Below are 20054 nucleotides of genomic sequence, written 5' to 3' on the forward strand. Positions count from 1 at the left end.
GCCTCTTCCAGATTTGTGAATTTCATGGCCCCAGGGTCAGGGGTTCTGGTGTTAGGGCGGGGCTCTATAGATTATATCGTGAAAATGCATTATTTCTTTGAAAATCTTCTTCTCTGCTCCTGGGTATTAAATACACTAACTAAGCACATAGTTATGATGAGCAAGAGTGCCTCTTTCAGATTTGTGAATTTTATGGCCCCAGGGTCAGGGGTTCTGGTGTTAGGGCGGGGCTCTATACATAATATAGTGAAAATGCATTATTTCTTTGAAAATCTTCTTCTCTGCTCCTGGGTATTAAATACACTAAATAAGCACATAGTTATGATGAGCAAGAGTGCCTCTTCCAAAATTGTGAGTTTTATGGCCCCAGGGTCAGGGGTTCTGGTGTTAGGGCGGGGCTCAATAGATTATATAGTGAAAATGCATTATTTCTTTGAAAATCTTCTTCTCTGCTCCTGGGTATTAGATAAACTAACTAAGCACATAGTTATGATGAGCAAGAGTGCCTCTTCCAGATTTGTGAATTTTATGGCCCCAGGGTCAGGGGTTCTGGTGTTAGGGCGGGGCTCTATACATAATATAGTGAAAATGCATTATTTCTTTGAAAATCTTCTTCTCTGCTCCTGGGTATAGTCCGATTCCGCAATGGTTATTTTGCGTAAAAAACCGTTTTCGAGTTTGTTATTTATAATGCGCATGACGCTTCCGGGGAGTTCACGCTTTAGTGCACTGTAGGAAAACACAGGTAAGATCAACGCTATTTATAGATAATAATGACATGGGACGTTTAAATATTATCGACCTACGTCGAGGCAGAGGGTTTCATACCTTGCCGACCTGATATTTTCGGGATTTATAAATCATTGTTTAGTTTAAGAAAAGTATTGTATGTACATCACTACATGTGTATTCATCATATTATAATTTTTTTCAGCATGGGTAAAAAGTATTGCTGCATTTCACTCTGTCACAACACGTCAAATACCGTCCAACAGGACGGTACTAAAGTAATTCTGCACAGATTCCCAATGTCACATAAAAAATTGCACATCAGACGTCAGTGGGTAATGAAAGTGAAAACTGTCAGGGCCAATTTTACCTTAAATGATAGTTCCAGAATTTGCAGTGCCCATTTTGAAACCCCTTTCACGGGTGAATCAATTCCAACCATTTTTCCATCAAAACCAACAAAAGAAGTGAAAGAAAGAAGACCACTGACAAGGCACACCAATTCTACTAGCAACATTACTAATTCAGAGATTGGTTCCAGTGACAGTCCTTATCCTGATGAAAAAGGTACATCAGTTGACTGCAATGAAAATGAACTTGTTAAAGAAAATACCTTTGAACACAATATTTTAGCTGAAACAACAAACAAAGCACATAAAAGTACCAGTACAAGTCCCTACAACATAACATTGGATGTGGGAGTACAAGCAGGTCACTCGTTCTGCTCAACCAATGATGCTGCTGTTCAGTGTGATTTGCCTCGAATGGTTTATGAGGACATCAGGGACAGTGATGAAAAAGTTCGCTTTTATACAGGCTTCCCTACATTCCAAGTTTTATGGCTCTTCTTTTTAACCCTTCTGAAACATGGGGCAGATAAACTAAACTACTGGGAAGGGGAAAGACGCTCAATGGGGGACAAAAATTATCATCAAGATGGCCATCAAAAACCAGGGAAAAAAAGATTTCTACGGCCCATAGATGAATTCCTACTAACATGCATGAGACTCCGACTCGGACTGAATCAAGAACTTTTAGCCGATATTTTTAGAACTTCAAAAACTAGTGTATCAAGAATATTCAATACATGGGTGAACTTTATATATGATCATACCAGAGGTTTAATTGCATGGCCTACAAGGGAGCAGATACTTGCTAATTTACCTAGACACTTTAATGATCACTCAGATACTCGTCTAGTAGTTGATTGCACTGAATTTTTTGTGGAAAGGCCATCATCTCTTGTAGCTCAGTGGTTAACTTGGTCCGAGTATAAGCATCATAATACGTTCAAAATACTTGTAGGGGTAACACCTAATGGGATGGTATCATTTCTATCTAGGTTATGGGGAGGGAATGCATCAGATAGGCACATAGTTCAAAATGATGACTTAATACCTAAATTGTCCCCGGGTGATGTTATAATGGCAGACAAGGGCTTTACCATAGAAGATTTACTGCCTGCAGATATTGGTTTGAATGTTCCTCCTCGGGTGTCAACTAAAAGTCAAATGTCTTCATCAGAGTTTTTTAAAACTGCTCATATTGCCTCAGCTAGAATAGTAGTAGAGATGAAAATGGAGCAAATTAAGAATTTTCAAATTCTAAATTCTGTATTACCACTCTCAGAGGCACATCTGTCAGAACAAATAATTGTTATATGTGTGTCGTTAACTAACTTGCTACCACCTCTTCTACAGTAAAAATAAATTTAATATGCAGTTACTGTTCCATACTTGTACAGAATATTTTTGCCTATGATACATTCAATACAGCAGTTGTGAAAAGTTTTTTATTTACTAGGTAAATTCAATATGAGGCTTTAGGATTATTTGTTATACATCATGAGCTTATATATCATCTTTATTTATATTATAATATGTGTAAATTGAGCTAAAGAAATTAAAGTTCAACTGTCCAACATATAAATGTTTAAATATGCAACATTGTTCAACATTGCATCACAAAACTTCTATTCATTATATCAGTTTAGTTCAAAATTATCTTAAAATTGGTGTAAATTTGTAATCAAGTGTAAATCTGTTCATTTCTGTTCAACATATGGAGAGCTCTGCTGTGTTCTGTACAAGTTTAGAATTCGAGTAATAAAGATGACAAAATGTTGTTTTTTTGTTTTAATTTAACATATATCCAACTTCATGCAATCAATATAAAGAAATACCACGTTTAACTCTACTGGTAAACAGTTCTGGTACAATTCCACTAAGATAGAATGCTTTCAATTTTGGTAACATATATTTCCAAATTTCAGGTGAAAAAGTTATTCTTTGAACACTAATTCCTCTCTTTGTCCATACAACAAAGTCAACCCATTCAAGTTCATAAATAGCTAATTGTCCTTGTATTTGATACATGTAATTATGTTTTTCTTTCAGAAACAGTTTTTCATTGCTTTCTGTACAAAAAAATTTTTCATCCTTGCCACATTCTGTAGGTTTCATATGCCTCCATGGATTTTCACTTTTTAACGACCCGTATGGACATTTAACTTCAAGTAACCCAGTCCCACAATCATTACAAATGACAAGGCCATCAATACTTGCACCTATATAAGGATATTTTGGATTAACAAGCAGACCTCTTGATTCAATCTGAACTTTCTTGCACTTTTCCATATGATTCTGAACATAATGTTCCACAGCCACAGGTTCATATTTACGACCATACTTTAAGCTTTTTACAGTATCTGGAATGCTTACATACCCTCGGATTTTTTTAACAAGATTGTCAGGCCTGGTAGTTAAACGTTTCACAACCTCACCCATAACTGAGGCTGTAACGAGACAACTTCTTGCCTCTCTCCAGTTTTGGTTGATATGTTGACCCCTTGTTCCTTTTTCCAAATTCAAACTTACTTCATCAGTAACCATTAAATTTGAAAGAAAATTATTAAAAGTATCTATACAGTTCTTGGAATTTAAGTCCACATGATCTGCGTACATGAAATTTGGAATGAAAAGATTTAGAAAAGAACTTATATCTGCTGGTTTTGCAGTAAGAGTTTGATAAATCACACTTTGGGGATATAGATCTTTCAAACCATTTAAAATCTCGGTTTAAAAAGATTTCACTGTCATCTTGGCATGGTCCAGCTTGGTAAACACCAGGATAAGGCTTCACTTTTTCCACCGGGTTTTCTTTATCAGTTTTATAAAAGCTGATATCACATACTCGCTTTGGACTAGGTTTCCTCAACAGCGGTCTGGGCCGATCCCATCTGCATTCATTACTTGTGCATGCCCTTTTAGTTTTTACTAATGTGTGCAATAAGGCACCAATATGCGCACAAAGTCCTGCTGCTCCTGCTTTACAATTACACTCAGCCTGAAGAATATGCCCTGATGTTTTCACAGTACAAATATGTAATGAATAAAAATTTGCAGTTTTACCAAAGTTTCCAATAATAACATTTTGTCTCATTGAAGGCATACAGTTGCATCTAATATAACAATATTTACATTCTTTGTTTACTTCATTAAATTCAATGTCCTTGACGAATCCTTCATTACTCAATTTCTTTGCCTTCTTCATTTGACGTTCAAAATTTGTTGTTCCTCCGGTTGGATTTTTATGGTATAAAAAGTAGGCATCAATATCTTTGATTGAAATATCAGGAATGTCTTCACTTTCAATAGATTTCCAGTCTTTGGACAATGTTTGCACTGGAACAATAGATTCATCACTCTTTGAAGGAAAATCATTGGTATCGCTAGCTTCATCCGAGTCTATACCATTACTCATTGCCCTGTAGACTCTGTTTATAAGAACATCTTTGTTTCCAGACCTCTTCAGTCCTCTTTGTGATAACCATTCCTTCAGTTCTGCCACTCTTAATGACTTCAACTCATCCAATGAGAGATGCTTATCTGCATCATGGTACTCACTCTCTACGTCTGATTCTGAATCAGATGACATGACTAAAAAAAAAAAAACACACATTGAATTAACATGGTTTTTCTTCATTTTCAACCCTGTATCTTCTGACAGAGTTCAATCAGGAAATTGAAACAAATAACATTTTTTTGTGTATTTATTTACCATCTATATGTTTTTGAGAAATTTTTTCCAGGTTTACACAGTGTTATCTACTTTGTATTTACTACATTTAGACTAATTTAAGGACAGGAAAACACTTTTTACAAGTTTTCTGGTTTCATAAATTTTCACAATTGAATGACTAATCAGTTAATCAATTATATATTTGATGATTTTATATAACTTCTACGCATAAAATAAACAACTTGGAATTAACATTTCTTATGCAAACTGCGTTAAAACATGTAACCAGAATCCTTTCTTTTCAGCATCGACCCCCCCCCCCCATTCGTCGTTTCAAACAAACGAAGCTTCTTTTGATCAACACCATATGAAATGCTTAAATACACTTTTATTTAAAGGAAAATAGGAAAAACTCACCTGTATTTCAAGCCAGTGAGCCGCTTTGTTAATTTGCACCTGATAAACACATGGCTACATAGAAATTGGAACTCCCCGGAAGTAAATATTGCGTCAAAAGTAACATCTAAACTGTCGACGGAAATTTTTACGGAATAGGTATTGCGGAATCGGGCTATTAAATACACTAAATAAGCACATAGTTATGATGAGCAAGAGTGCCTCTTCCAAAGTAATGAATTTTATGGCCCCAGGGTCAGGGGTTCTGGTGTTAGGGCGGGGCTCTATAGATTATATAGTGAAAATGCATTATTTCTTTGAAAATCTTCTTCTCTGCTCCTGGGTATTAGATAAACTAAATAAGCACATAGTAATGATGAGCAAGAGTGCCTCTTCCAAAATTGTGAATTTTATGGCCCCAGGGTCAGGGGTTCTGGTGTTAAGTCGGGGCTCTATTGATTATATAGTAAAAATACATTTATTCTTTGTAAATATTTTTCTTTGCTTCTGGGTTTTAAGCCAATGATCCAAGTATATATATATTTATGATGAAGAAAGGTGCATCTAGCAAAGTGGTTTTTAATGCCCCCAGGGTCAAAGGGGGGGGGGGTCGTTACATAGCCTGAAAATAAATTAAAGCTTTGAAATCTGCTCTTTGGTATTAATCAACCATTTTATGATAAAATTTGCAAAATTTTGAAATATATGGCCCTGGGTCAGTGGTTCCTTTGGGGTGACGTACACAACTGGTTATAAAGTGGAAGTGCATTTTCTCTTTGTTACTCTGATCTACCTCTGGGTATTAAGTAAATAGAGTAAGCATGCTAAGTTAATAATTATGATAAGCAATGGTGCCTCTTTCAAAATTGTAAATTGTGAATTTCATGGCCTCAAGTTTAAACACGAACCAAATTTAATTGTTTGAAAGTTGTTACACAATACTCAGGTGACCTAGAAGGCCCGTGGGCCTCTTGTTGTAATTTGCCTCGCGTTGCTCTGTGAGACGTTGTATAGTTACCACATATTCCAAACAGCTTGTCTGATGAAGGGAATAAGATTTTTCTCTGTTTGATAATTGATCATCATTTTTCCATCATTCCACCATTCGACACTTTTAAGGATATTCATCATGTATGCTCATGAATCTATTCAGAAAATGTATGTTTTATATTGTAGCCAAAAAGGATTTTATATTGTAGCCAAAAGAGTTGAAACTCGCTGCAGGGACCAAAGTGGAAAGACCGTCCTGTCTACAGGATAAAAAAAAGTTTTTCGAATTCTTCCCCACAGCAAGAAAAACTTGATGTCACGCAGCTGAAGGACCAAGTCCATGTTGTGGACTCTAAAAAGTGCAGCCTGTGTTGAGGGAGAATTCATTGGCCTTTCGGACTAGGTGAATTGGATGTGATGGGTAGGATTACAGAAAATTTGTAATTACTGGTACCATTACCCTAGATTAGAGCAAAAATATCGCACGCTCTTTCCAGACTGCAGTGGTTCTGTCCAGCCATCTAAAGATCCCATCAGGCCCTGGCTTTGAAGTAAAAACTCACACTTCTTGTTTTTCTTGTTAACTACTTGTTATTGTTTTTCTTTACTGAAATATATAAGCATTTTATCTTTCTTATAATGAGTGAGTGATTGTATGTTGATTTACTTCCCTTTCGAAAAATTTTCACGCATAATTATGGATACGCCAACACTTGCTGGTGTAGTCCGAAAAATTGCTGGTGGAGAGCTGCAAATATCGTCCTATAATCGGCACTTAAGGCCAGTGAGCAAGGAGGGATCTTTTTCGTCCCAGCACCTACTGCGACACGGGACTCGGTTTTTACTGTCTTATCCGAAGGACCGGTCCTCACGACCCACAGTGGGAATTGAAGGATCAACTCCTTACTTCGCGACTCTAGAGCAGACACTCTGAGCACTGCGCAACGCGGGCGACAGCTTTATTTGAAGTTTGTAGGTCACCTGAGTCACTTAAGTGACCTATTGCTATCCGTTGTCGTCCGTTGTCGTCCGCCGTGTGTTAACATTTGAACATTTTCAGTTTCTCTGAATTCGAAACCACTGAACCAATTTCAACCAAATTTTGTATACAGCATCTATGGGTGATAGGGAACAAAAATTGTGTATTTCATGGTCCCCTGTCCCTCAGTGGCCTGAGGGGTGGGGCCAACACCACGAAAATTAATGAAATCTTTAAAAATCTTTTTTACTCCTGGACACCAAGCAGGCAAACTGTTAGCATGAATGTAATGAGCATTGAGTCCTCTACCGAAATTGTGAAATTCATGCCCCCAGGAACTAGTGCTAGGACGGGGCCATATAGATTATATAGTGAAAATGCATGATTTGTTTGAAACCTTCTTCTCTGCTCCTGGGTATAAAATAAACTAAGTACATAGTTAGGATAAGCAAGAGTGCCTCTTCCAAAATTGTGAATTTTATGGCCCCAGGGTCAGGGGTTCTGGTGTTAGGGCGGGACTCTATTTATCATATAGTGAAAATGCATTAATTCTTTAAAAATCTTCGTCTCTACTCCTGGGTTTTAAATAAACTAACTACCAATTTGCAGAATACGTTTATCAGCACACGTTATTATTCTTTATTTGCTTAACACATACGTATTGTTACATGCAAGTATGCAGCGTAATATGGAAAAAAAAACCAGATTGGTTTGGTATGGCTCTTCTATACATTAGGAAACAGCGCCTAGTTTACATAATGAATTCACTTGGTATGGCGCGTCTATACATGAAATATAATAAACTTTGTGACATATAATAAATACAAATATAGATAGGAAAAACGAAGAATGAATCACATCTTTTCATTTCTTAACTTAAAAGCTAAATTCAAAAATTTCCCGAAATTACAAAGTTCAGAAAAGTTTTGTACACTCAATAATTGAACTAGTTTGAATGCAGATGTTTTTTTCCAGTAATAACTTTTAATATATTTACTTCTCAGGTCGTTGTATAGGGGACAAATTAAAACAAAATGAAATTCGTCTTCTATGATGGTTTTACAAAATTCACAAAATCTAAATTCCTTCACAATATTTCTATGCCTGCCAGTTTCAATTGCCAAGTAAATTATGGGAAGACATTCTTATTCTACTTATTTCTTTTTTTTTTATAAAGAGTAGGTATTGACTTTCTTAAATAATATTGCAAGGCTAAATAAACTACAATGTGTCTGTAAAAAATACATTTTGTAGAACAATTAATTCCTGCCATGAGATTTTGTATGAAATTATCTGTTATTCTTTGTTTAATTATAGGAAATTGTTTATAAATCCTTTCTTTGTCTTGTTCAAGCCAGATAAATCCGAGTCCATTCTCATGAAGTTTTTGTTTGATATTTACAACCTAATTATCAGAGTGTCTGCCGGTATGTTAACATTCATTGATTGATTGTATACTGTTTTACGTCCCTCTCCAGAATATTTCACTGATATGGAGACGTCACTATTGCCGGTGAAGGGCTGCAAATGAGGCCTATGCTCGACACTTACGGCCTTTGAGCAGGGAGTGATCTTTATCGTGCCACACCTGCTGTGACACGGGACCTCGGTTTATACGGTCTCATCGGAAGGACCGCCCCATTTAGTCGCCTTTTACGACAAGCAAGGGGGTACTGAGGACCTATTCTAACCCGGATCCCCACGGGGCTTAGCATTCATTGTATAAATATTTATAACACATTTACAAGATACAATTGTCAGTTTTTAAAAGCTTGAACCAAAATTTAATGAAAGAAAAAGTGAGCTAGCTCACATACCCCACGCTCCCCCATAACTTGATGGTGAAACACATAATGAAAGGCACAGTGCACTTTAAATACATAGTATAGATCAAAAAGGGCAATAATTGCAAAAAATCTTCACATCAAAATGTCTTGCATATGAGGACATTTAAATGTGGAATGAAGTTTCTAGATAAATAATGGAATCAAAATTTCTTGGCAATATACAAATCCACACATTAATTTGAAGTGGTGGGGGGGGGGGGAAATTTTCTTGAATAATAGGCAAAACTCTTTGGGATAAAATAATGGAATATGTCCTAAATATCTGCATAGGTTGACGAAACTATGTACAACAGTTTAAGAGGAGTGGTGCAGACATACTGTTCATCTCTATATTCAAAATATGGCCAAAAAGTCTAAGTTGGAAAGTGTGGAAATTCCCGGAAAAATAAAGGAATCGGAATTTCCTGGTAATATGCACATCTACATATTGTGTCCTAAATATCTGCAAAGTTTAACGAAATTCTGTGCAGTGGTTTATGAGGAGTTGCACTGACAAACTGTTCATCTCTATATAAAAGGTATGGCAAAAACCTAAGTTTTTAGTGCGGAAATTCCTGGAAGAAATAAAGGAATCGGAATTTCCTGGTAATATGCACATCTACATATTGTGTCCTTAATATCTGCAAAGTTTGACGAAATTCTGTGCAGCGGTTTATGAGGAGTTGCGCTGACAAACTGTTCATCTCTATGTAAAAGGTATGGCCAAAACTCGAAGTTTTTAGTGCGGAAAGTCCCGGAAAAAATAAAGGAATCGGAATTTCCTGGCAATCTGCACATCTACACATTGTGTTCTAAATACCTGCAAAGTTTGACGAAATTCTTTGCAGCGGTTTATGAGGAGTTGCGCTGACAAACTGTTCATTTCTATATTCAAGGTATGGCCAAATGCCTAAGTTAAAAAGTGCGGAAATTCCCGGAAAAAATAATGGAATCGGAATTTCCTGGTAATATGCACATCTACACATTGTGTCCTAAATACCTGCAAAGTTTGACGAAATTCTGTGCAGCGGTTTATGAGGAGTTGCGCTGACAAAAAAAGAGGACTGACTGACTGACTGACTGACGGACTGACTGACTGACGGACCGGTCAAAAACATTATACCTCACGCAACTAGTTGCGTGGTGTATAAAAATACGAACAATTTTCATTTGCAGTCTACCAGTTTCAACAAAAATCATGGCAGTATTTGTACTCCTTCTAACACCTAAAACATATTTATAGTGTTGGCAAATCGGACGATTTTTAGTAACCGGTTACTCGCTTAATCTTTCGATCGAGTACCCAGTTACTCGGATGATTTATTCATTTTTATATTTATCATTTATCTCATCCTTTTCTTACCGATAGAAATAAAACACAAACATATTGTGAATGCTTAAAGGTGCCCATGCACGCACTATCTTGAATGAATTTTGATACTGTATTTGTAATTGAAAAATTAATTAAATCAGACACGCTATTTTACAATTGCATTCATCACCTTTTACTTTTCGACTCCCGATGTATTATGTCATGATCAAGCAGAATAATTATTTAGAAATTTGAAGTCACAACCGTACACAATAACTCCAATTCACATAAATTACATTTTACAGGTATCGAATCAGCTGTTCTTTTAAATACTTTCAAGTTACTAGTATATATGTCTTTGGCGACATCTTGTAAAATTTTTAATGAGGTAATTAAACCCGGGTCTTCAAAACTTGTATAACCTGCTGGCAATCAAAGCTACCAATTAACTGTGAAAACTAATCAAAACGAATCGGTCGTATTAGTTAAACACTAGTTCATTAAATCTAACGGTAAATAGAATTAGAGAAATGCTTATGTATATGCTTATAAACAAATTAACATTTTATTTTTTTAGTTATTTACTTTTTAAGATGTATTTTTACCCGAGTAACCGAATAGCAGTTTTACTAACCGATACTCGCATCGTTCGACGGTTAACCGGTTAACCGGGTACTCGTTGCCAACACTACGATATTCAATAAAGTCCAAGTGCACTTTTTCAATATCACTAGCATTGTGTCTACCCCATATTTCACAACCATAATTCATATTGCTTGCATCATAAGTATCAAAAAGTGAAAACATTGTCTCTGTATTTAGACACATTTGGTTGATTTTTGATTTCATTAAAAACATTGCTTCTCTACCCTAGGATGCCAGCTGTTTTTGTGTATTATTAAATTTTCCATTATACAGGTAATTCAAAAGTACACCGAGGTACATAAATTGGTCAACAACTTCAATTGATTCACCATTTAAATGCCATTTTTCTTCCTTACGTATTTTACCTCCGTTTCTAAAAATAACAATTTTTGTTTTTGATATATTAACAGACAGATTCCATTTCGTAGAATAATCATATAACGTATTTAGCATTCTTTCAAGCTCATCTATCGATTCTGCAAAAATAACTATATCATCTGCATACATTAAACCAAATAAATTTAATTCTTGTGAATCAACCGGTACATTTTCTTGTTTTAAAAACTCTTAATTCAAAATCGTTTACATATAAAGAGAATAAAATAGGAGACAGAACCTCTCCCTGCAAAAGGCCGTTATTGTTCTTAAGGACACACGAGACCTTCCTCAATTACAGATAAATTTCCATAAAACTTCATGCTTGATCTATTTGCATATAAACCTGTTTATGCCCAAAAAATTGGGGTATGTCACCAGGCTTTATATAGAGTTACAATAAATTGGATAATCCTTATTATAACATGCAAAAAAGTATTGAATGCTATTTATAAAGTCATAGTAGATATTTTCCATTGAAACTGTATATCCAGATGGAAAAGTATGATAAAAAATGAAATTTATTTTTTGAAAGCCATGTTTCCAGGCTATTGAATAAATTTTCTAATGATAGTTATTTTTTATCATTGTAACTGATTGAGTTATCTCCCTTTGATATGAAAAAGAAATGAGAAACAAATGCAGTGGAATAGAAAGTGTATTTACATCATCATGATATCACAGATAATTGTTCAAATTAGAAACATGTAGTCATTACATGTATATTCATATCACAATAGTCATTACATGTATATTCATATAAGAAGTGGTCCGTTACCTTTCATAAAATACTGATTTAATGACTTGATGATTTTACCATTGGATGTCACTCTGACCTTACCCATGTTTTTCTCTGACAAAATAGACTTTACACCATACTTCTTATTCACCTTTGACAACTTCCGGTTTTAAAACGAGGCTCTCAGCGCAAACAAATATGTCGGCGTATCATTGTTGTGTACCACTTTGCACGAATGATTCTCGTTATGACGAGAAGAACCTCTTGTCGTTCCACCGCTTTCCAAGTGACAACGAATTAAGAAAAGAATGGATCCTCAAAATTCGCCGTGATATAGGGCGAAATTTCCAGGTAAAGCATTCATTTGCATCTGTACTATTGTAGGCCTACATCAGTACACTGTACTTGTCGATCATTTATGTTGGATATTGCATATAAACAAACATGACAACCACGAACGAGTTTATTTTTAGTTGAAGAAATATGGACTATTATAATTTATTTATATACGATGCGGCAAATGTATTAATAGTTTATTATTTAAATAAAATCTACATGTATATTCTGATCATGTTTACACGCCTACTGCACATGCATTGCAGAGTTACAAAACTTACAATACAATGTAAATGCACATGACCACGATACGGCGAAATTAAAGACAAATACATCATGAAGATAACAGTGGTCAGATATAGACAGGTAGAGCACAATACCCCTATAAAGGTATCAAAGGTATTTAAAATACCTTGATCAAGGTATTTTATGTAATGAAAATTCAAAAAAATTCTTTAACAATTAATTACTGAAAGTTGAGTTCTGAGTTGTTGTCAGTGTGTCTACTTGTGCATGAAAAACACTCTGGTGTCATAAAAAAAGCATAAAATAACGTCTCATCACACGACACGTTTTTCTACTGATTTGTGTGTTTGAGTACTTTACATGCATGGGTGAATTTACTGACAACTTAGAACTCGACTTTCAGTAAATAATTTTTAAAGAATTTTTTTGAATTTTCATTACATAAAATACCTTGATCAAGGTATTTTAAATACCTTGATAGAGCTATATAGCAATCTTTAGCAAGCTATATACCTTTATCGGGGTATTGTGCTGGACCTGATAGATACATATATATACACATTGTAAGCTGACTTTGGAAGGGGTGGGGACAGTTAGACACTCAAATACACATGTTAGAAATACATTTTTATGGAAATCAATAAGTGCTAGGTTAAGCTATTTGCATGTGTGCTTAATGAATTTTTATTTTCTGTATTCAGATTACAAATAATGCCCTTGTGTGTTCCGCACACTTTGAAGATGCGGACATAAAGAAAACACTGGCAGGAAAGAGAAAACTAATCCTTGGTGCTGTCCCAACAAAATTTGCTTGGACAAAGACGCCTGCAAAGCGCTTGGGACCACAGCGCAGATCAGTGTAAGTTTTGTATAAATGAATTTATGTAAATTCCTGTTTGTATGGACAGGTATAGCTGCAGAACTAGTTCTAGAGGCATTTTTCAAATTAAATGATAGATCTATAATGAATTTTCTTATAGAATTACAACTCTGTAGTAAATATAAGGCAAGCTTAAAAAATTCATTGTTTGCAGTTGCCGACCCATAATTTCTAGAGTGGGTAAGTAAATGGGTTTTTTTGTTCTTGAAAAAAAGATTATATTTTTCAAGTCTTTGTTAGAACAGTATGACATTTAACTCTGGACACGACATAGTCCAGACTTTTTACTACCATTTCTAATTATGATATCAAAAATATTTTTATATCACTTGGTGGGATTTCTTAGCAGTACAGGGACCCCAGGGTCTCATGTTGAACTCACAAACACCTCCACTTCTAAAGATAGGAAGTCCTAAAACTCAGAATCCCATGGGAGAATGGTGGGATTTTCAGTCCCACCAACTATCCCACCATTCTCCCATGGGAGAAAAAATGTCTGATGGGATATTTTCTCCTGTGGGATTTTTTCTCCCACAAATTTGTTCAAATGGGATAAATCCCACGGATATTGACAATCAAACCATATCTCCCATTTATTGAGAAACATGGAATATATCCCATAAATTATGACAATGACAAATATCTCATCATGATATATAGAATATATTCCTACTATAACAACGCATTGGTGAAAATAATTCATTGTCAATATCCGTGGGATTTATCCCATTTGAACAAATTTGTGGGAGAAAAAATCCCACAGGAAAAAATATCCCATCTGACATTTTTTCTCCCATGGGAGAATGGTGGGATAGTTGGTGGGACTGAAAATCCCACCATACTCCCATGGGATTCTGAGTTTTAGGACTTCATATCTTTAGAAGTGGAGATGTTTGTGAGTTCAACATAAGACCCTGGCATACTGCTAAGAAATCCCACCAAGTGATATAAAAATATTTTGGATATCATAATTAGAAATGGTAGTAAAAAGTCTGGACTATGTCGTGTTCAGAGTTAAATGTCGTACTGTTTTAGATATATAAAATACATGGCTACTGTCTTCAAATATAAGCAATATTTGGACGAGGGTAAGAAAACTTGATAGAAGGCAATACTTGACGAGCACGTTTTCGACCCGAGCCCAAATATCGCTTATATTTCAAGACAATGACCATGTATTTTGTTTATCCTGCCAAATATATTTACATCTGACCTCCAAAATAAACTATTTTCAACCCAATTTAGACTTATCACTGGAGTGGAAACTAGGACACCTTTGGGTTAGGTGCATTTCCAGTAGATTAGTAAGCAACTGCAAACAAATTTCTATTTTAGGCCTAATGAGCTTTTCAAATCATATTGATTATTCATTAAGTATTATGTAATGCGGTATAATTATCTTGTATTTTAATTTAAAGTTCATGTAGATTAGTTAGGTTTTCACAAGCACCTAATTTTTTTTTTTTAATTTACAAGAATAAGTTGATAAAACTTTTTTTTTCACGTTATTATTCAGAAGGAAATTTCTCAGTTTGATTTTTACAGAATATATTTAGAAAGAAAATTGAAAATTAAATGATTTAATAAATTATCATGTCCAAATTTTCTCAACATGTAATTAGCACAGAAAATCTGTACACTGGTACTGTGTATGCATGTATACTTTCAAAATGCCTGATATATATATTCATAATCATGTTTAAATACAACTTGATGAATTGTGTGTTGTTTTTTATTTCAGAGTCAAGATTGAAAAGGGTGAGGGTGAAAATGTTATGGCATCAACATCTGCGAGTAATGAACATGATTGTGTACAAATTCCACTGGCAACATTTGACCATGACTATGTTGTGCAACAAGAATCCGATTCTTCAAAACTTGAATCAGCGCAAGCAGAACTGAAGCGACTTGAGCAGGAGAACATAGCTCTAAAAGAAGCAAAGTTTGGATTAGAACGATTTCACAATGACGACAACATGATTAATTTCTACACAGGATTCAAAGATTACCAAACATTGACAGCTGTATTTAGTGCTCTCAAACCAACAGCTATGACAATGATTCGATGGACTCAGATGCAGAGACAGGGAGCAGATTTAGAAAAAGTAAAAAAAATAACTTTTAGTTTCGAAAGTCATCATCTGTCCCTGATTGACGAGTTCTTTGTCTTCCTCTGTAGAATTAGACAAGGCTTCCCCGAACAAGATCTAGCGGTCAGATTTTGTGTGTCACAAACATCTATAAGCAGGATTTTGATCACATGGTCAAACTACCTGTATGCTATGCTCGGCAGTTTGCCTCTATGGCCTTCAAGAACTGTAGTAAATAGGAACATGCCAGAGAGTTTTAGACTTACATACCCATTTACCCGTGTGATACTTGACTGCACAGAGATAAAAGTACAGACCCCTAGCTCAAAGGTTCTGAACTCACAGATTTACTCAAACTACAAAAGCCACACCACATTCAAGGGACTTGTTGGTATTACACCGTGTGGAACTGTTTCGTTTGTTAGTTCTCTATACACTGGAGGGATTTCTGACAAAGATATCACGGCCAGATCGGGAATACTAGATCTGCTTGAAGAATATGACGACGTCATGGCAGACAAGGGATTTTTAATATCTGACCTACTGCAAGCCAAAAACGCCGGCCTAGTCATTCCTCCTTTCTTAGGAGCAAAAGGGAAGTTTTCCAGAATTGAGGTTACTACAACCCATGAAATCGCACGTCTGCGAATTCATGTCGAGCGGGCAATCAGAAGGATAAAGGAGTACCACATTTTTGACGGAGTAATTCCCTTGAATCTGGCACCATCAATCAACCAAATTTGGACCGTGTGTGTTATTTTGACAAATTTTCGGGGAGCATTATTTTAAAACATTGCTAGATATGTGTTAAAATGTAATGTGTTTAATATAATCATATCTTATGAGTTTACATGCATTAGCATTTTTGCAAATCAATAATTAAGAACCCTTATCTACACTGCACACTAAAGAGTTCTGATTCTAAGGTATTTTTCTGCAGTTAGAGTGTACTCTCTGCCCTTGGAAGTAAATTCTAAAAAATAGAAATTTACACAATATTACTCAATTTGTAATCAATTCAAGTATTCTTAACATTTTAAAAGGCCATGCTAAAACCCTCGGAAATGAAAACAAAAAAATGTCGGAAATGATAACAAAAAAAATGTCGGAAATGAAAAGTTGATAATTGCTCAAAATTCCGGAAATGAAATGCAGCCTAATTAACAGCAATATCTATTCACTGATACTGTGTTGTCTTTGAACATTTTTCCCGGGGGTAAATACCACGCACCATACATTGAAAATTAGATAGATAAGCACCATATTAACTCCTTTATGCAATTAATTTTTCTCAATGTCCAAAAATGTTTTTGCACTGTGTAGAGAGGGTCCTTAAATCAATTATTCAAAACCTGATGAATATTGAAAACCTGATCATGTACAGTTATGTATGTAAAATATTTTATATTTCAAACTGACTCATACAAAGACAAAAACATTTATATTAATTTTGTTTATTGTTCTGAAATGTATTATTAATAATTAAAGATTTAATAAAAGAATACATGTTAACTTGTGTCAGTGACATATTTACAAAAGTGATTCGTGAGGTTTCTGTATACCATGTATACAATGGGGAAAAAAATTTGTTAAAATTTATCTTCAAATCAAGGATTCTACAAATAAATTTTACATTTTAAAAAATGCAAACAATTTTAATGAAAAAAATAATAGTTTTGCATTGATCCTACATAGTGAAAAATGATTTAAAATTAACTGCTGAATTGTTATAACATAAAATAAAAATGAATATATTTTATATATATAATCTGTAAATGGATTCATATGTTCATGACTACGTTACAATTAATATTATGATAAGTGTGACACATTTAGTAAATAATATTAGTAAGTACTACAATTATACATATATAATTTTTCTACACTAACAGAAAATACATGTATTACATGGATGTATTCGTTCAGATTCATGTCGAATAACATTCCCAACACAATGTACATGCTGCTTTCACTGTTTAATCCTTGTGACATATTTGTGGAAGCATTTCCTCAAAATAGAATTTATCCAAAGAAGACTTCATTGAATCCCATTTGTCCTGATCAAAAGATATTCTCTCCATGTGAAAATCATTTCTACACTTAACAAAGAAGTCGCACCATTTCAGTCCAGTTAGTGCCATTTGACCAATGATCTGGAAATAGTAACCGTGACTGGTCCTCAGTTTAAATGAATGATTGTTCTTGTTTTGTACAAGATATTTACACTCTGTGAACGAGTCTTTGCTTGGACATTTTATTTCAAGGAGTCCATACTCTGGAGTTGCATTTGGATCAAACACTTTTCTATCTGGTGATGTGCCGAGATATGGAGCGCTAGGGTTTATCACAAACCCACACAGATACACACTATTGCCCGTTATCTCACTATAGGTTTTTGCAGCAACTGGCTCATTTTCTATGCCGAATTTCATCTGAGCTGTCATTATGTTTTTGGACTTGAGAAATCTGGAAGCAAGTGCTGCAAAGTCTGCTCTGCGTGAACATACATCCTTAAACACTGAAGATGTAATTCGGTTTTTTCTAACATCATGCCAGGTTTTGTTTTGACTCTGAAGTCTTGTTTGCTCCTCAACTTCTTTGCTGGTTGTTTCAGTGATGTGCATTCCTAGTAACATGTTCAGCTGGTTCTCAGGCAAAACTGTATTGTAGGACTGTTGTAAATTTGGATATGGAAAATTTGGATAAACTACATCTGGATGATTAAGTATGTCCGTGATTGTCGAGTTTAATTTCTGTTGGTATGACAATGGGCATCCAAAGGGTACTGGACCAAATGTTGATTCTACTGTAGATGTTGAAGTGGACGGCAGAATTTTGAGAATCTAGAGAAAAAAATCACTTAATATAAGTATGTGTATAACATAGTACAAAATACAATATTTTTCAAAATAAATGTACATGTATTGTACTGTAATTTTATAAACTTTTGCTAAAATTGTTACCTTTTTAAATAACACAATTCTTTTCTAATACACAAATGTAATTAAAATTTATGCAGTTAGTTTGGTACATGGTACAAGTGATTTATGGTTTTAAAACTTTAAAAAAATTGGTTTACCTGTGCATCACTTCCAACAGACTTCAAGTTCAGCATCAACTGCTGAGAAAAGTCAGATGAAATGGGTTTCTCAACAGGGCAGTAAATGTTGGGCAGAATGCCTTCAGTGACCCTCTTTTTCTTTTTGGGGGGCGTACCCTGTTGTGGTTTGATTTTAGAAATTTTCAAACTATCCACAGATTTCGGAGCAAGTCCTTCCACTCTACTTGGAATATGCCATGTCTGTGGCAGTGATGTCCTGCTCTGGACTGGTGGAACAGCTGTAAATGTGTAACAAATGTTATAGATGCATATTAAATACTGTTATTGTAAACTTTACAACGTGTGACTTTCATTGTACTGAAATATTATGAGCTTAAGATTTGTACAAACCTGCAAGTCCAAGCTTCTGGTAATGAGATACCAGGTAGAGAAGACCTAAAGAATGGCTGCAGTGTCCATTCCCTGCTTTGCACTCACATTCTGAACCAATGATTGTAGAGGCATCTGCTGATATTTTCACCTGGATATATATGAATTGATTTGTAATATTGGATTCTGTCATATGATATAAAATACTTCTTAATAAGTAATTTTCAATGAAAACAATATGCATTTCCTGTTTTTATATTAAGATTTTTTAATATTTAAAAAAATAAAATAAATGTAAAATGTCTGTAAAAGTTTACTAAATGACTGTATAGTCTGTAATTTTATACTAATTAGTACATCGACTCAATTTTTCCAATTGATAGAATCAGTCTTTAATTAAATGCTAGACTTGGTGAAATGTCAGGGATTGCTATGAATGGTAACAATGCACATAAATCAATCAGGGATGCATATACTAAGTATTTAAGTATTAGTATATACTTCCCTGCATCAACCAATCAATTAACGATCAATCAGTAATCAAATTTTGACATAGTTTTAATGTTGGTATATATACATGTATTTATATATATTTACATCAATTGATTTTATATAGCTATAATGAAACAGAATCATTTTAAAGCAAATCAATCATTACAGTTTATATGTCACTATTTATTCAGATCAAACATTATATTAATAGTGTTAATACATGTATATATGTGTTCATAAATAAATATTGTAATGCTAAATGAAATTCCAGAGAAAAAAAAACCACAAACGGACAAAGTAAACACAAGTTCAAACATCTATAAACACTTTGAACACCATCAAACCATTTGAGTATAAGGTGGGTTGTTTTTCCTCATGGATGGATATGCTTTTGACCTGATAAAAATCGTCTTCCCAACAGCCTGGACTTTATTTAAAAGTTGAAACATAAAATCTCCTCTAAATAGATTACTAGTTATGTATATATCTGTATATTGATTGATTGAGCGATCAATACATACTGATTATTACTGCATGATCATCGATTTTTCTAATGTATTCAGTCTGGA

The 20054-nt window shown here is 34.6% G+C and overlaps 4 protein-coding genes across 4 annotated transcripts; 2 read left to right on the forward strand and 2 right to left on the reverse strand.

Moving 5' to 3' along the window:
• Positions 1–697: 697 nt before the first annotated feature.
• Positions 698–2853, forward strand: LOC134247607 (uncharacterized). Its single transcript, XM_062729938.1, has 2 exons — positions 698–745; positions 935–2853. The coding sequence occupies exon 2, from the start codon at positions 936–938 to the stop codon at positions 2430–2432; it is 1497 nt and encodes a 498-aa protein (XP_062585922.1). The 5' UTR covers positions 698–745; position 935; the 3' UTR covers positions 2433–2853.
• A 99-nt stretch (positions 2854–2952) lies between these two features.
• Positions 2953–5243, reverse strand: LOC134247608 (uncharacterized). The gene is made up of 2 exons (XM_062729939.1): positions 5167–5243; positions 2953–4667 (listed from the first exon to the last, which is right to left on the reverse strand). The coding sequence occupies exon 2, from the start codon at positions 4663–4665 to the stop codon at positions 3640–3642; it is 1026 nt and encodes a 341-aa protein (XP_062585923.1). The 5' UTR covers positions 4666–4667; positions 5167–5243; the 3' UTR covers positions 2953–3639.
• Positions 5244–12204: 6961 nt separating this feature from the next.
• LOC134247604 (uncharacterized) lies at positions 12205–16989 on the forward strand. Its single transcript, XM_062729935.1, has 3 exons — positions 12205–12362; positions 13295–13452; positions 15215–16989. Exons 1-3 carry the CDS (start codon positions 12210–12212, stop codon positions 16350–16352), a joined length of 1449 nt encoding a protein of 482 aa, XP_062585919.1. The 5' UTR covers positions 12205–12209; the 3' UTR covers positions 16353–16989.
• Positions 16990–17022: 33 nt separating this feature from the next.
• LOC134247605 (uncharacterized) lies at positions 17023–19560 on the reverse strand. The gene is made up of 3 exons (XM_062729936.1): positions 19015–19560; positions 18643–18902; positions 17023–18406 (listed from the first exon to the last, which is right to left on the reverse strand). The coding sequence occupies exons 1-3, from the start codon at positions 19235–19237 to the stop codon at positions 17540–17542; spliced, it is 1350 nt and encodes a 449-aa protein (XP_062585920.1). The 5' UTR covers positions 19238–19560; the 3' UTR covers positions 17023–17539.
• Positions 19561–20054: the final 494 nt, after the last annotated feature.

The sequence above is a fragment of the Saccostrea cucullata genome, unplaced genomic scaffold (genome assembly GCF_032062105.1).
Source record: "Saccostrea cucullata isolate Sc308-1 unplaced genomic scaffold, CSIRO_AGI_Scuc_v1 ctg8986, whole genome shotgun sequence".
NCBI classification, from domain to species: domain Eukaryota; kingdom Metazoa; phylum Mollusca; class Bivalvia; order Ostreida; family Ostreidae; genus Saccostrea; species Saccostrea cuccullata.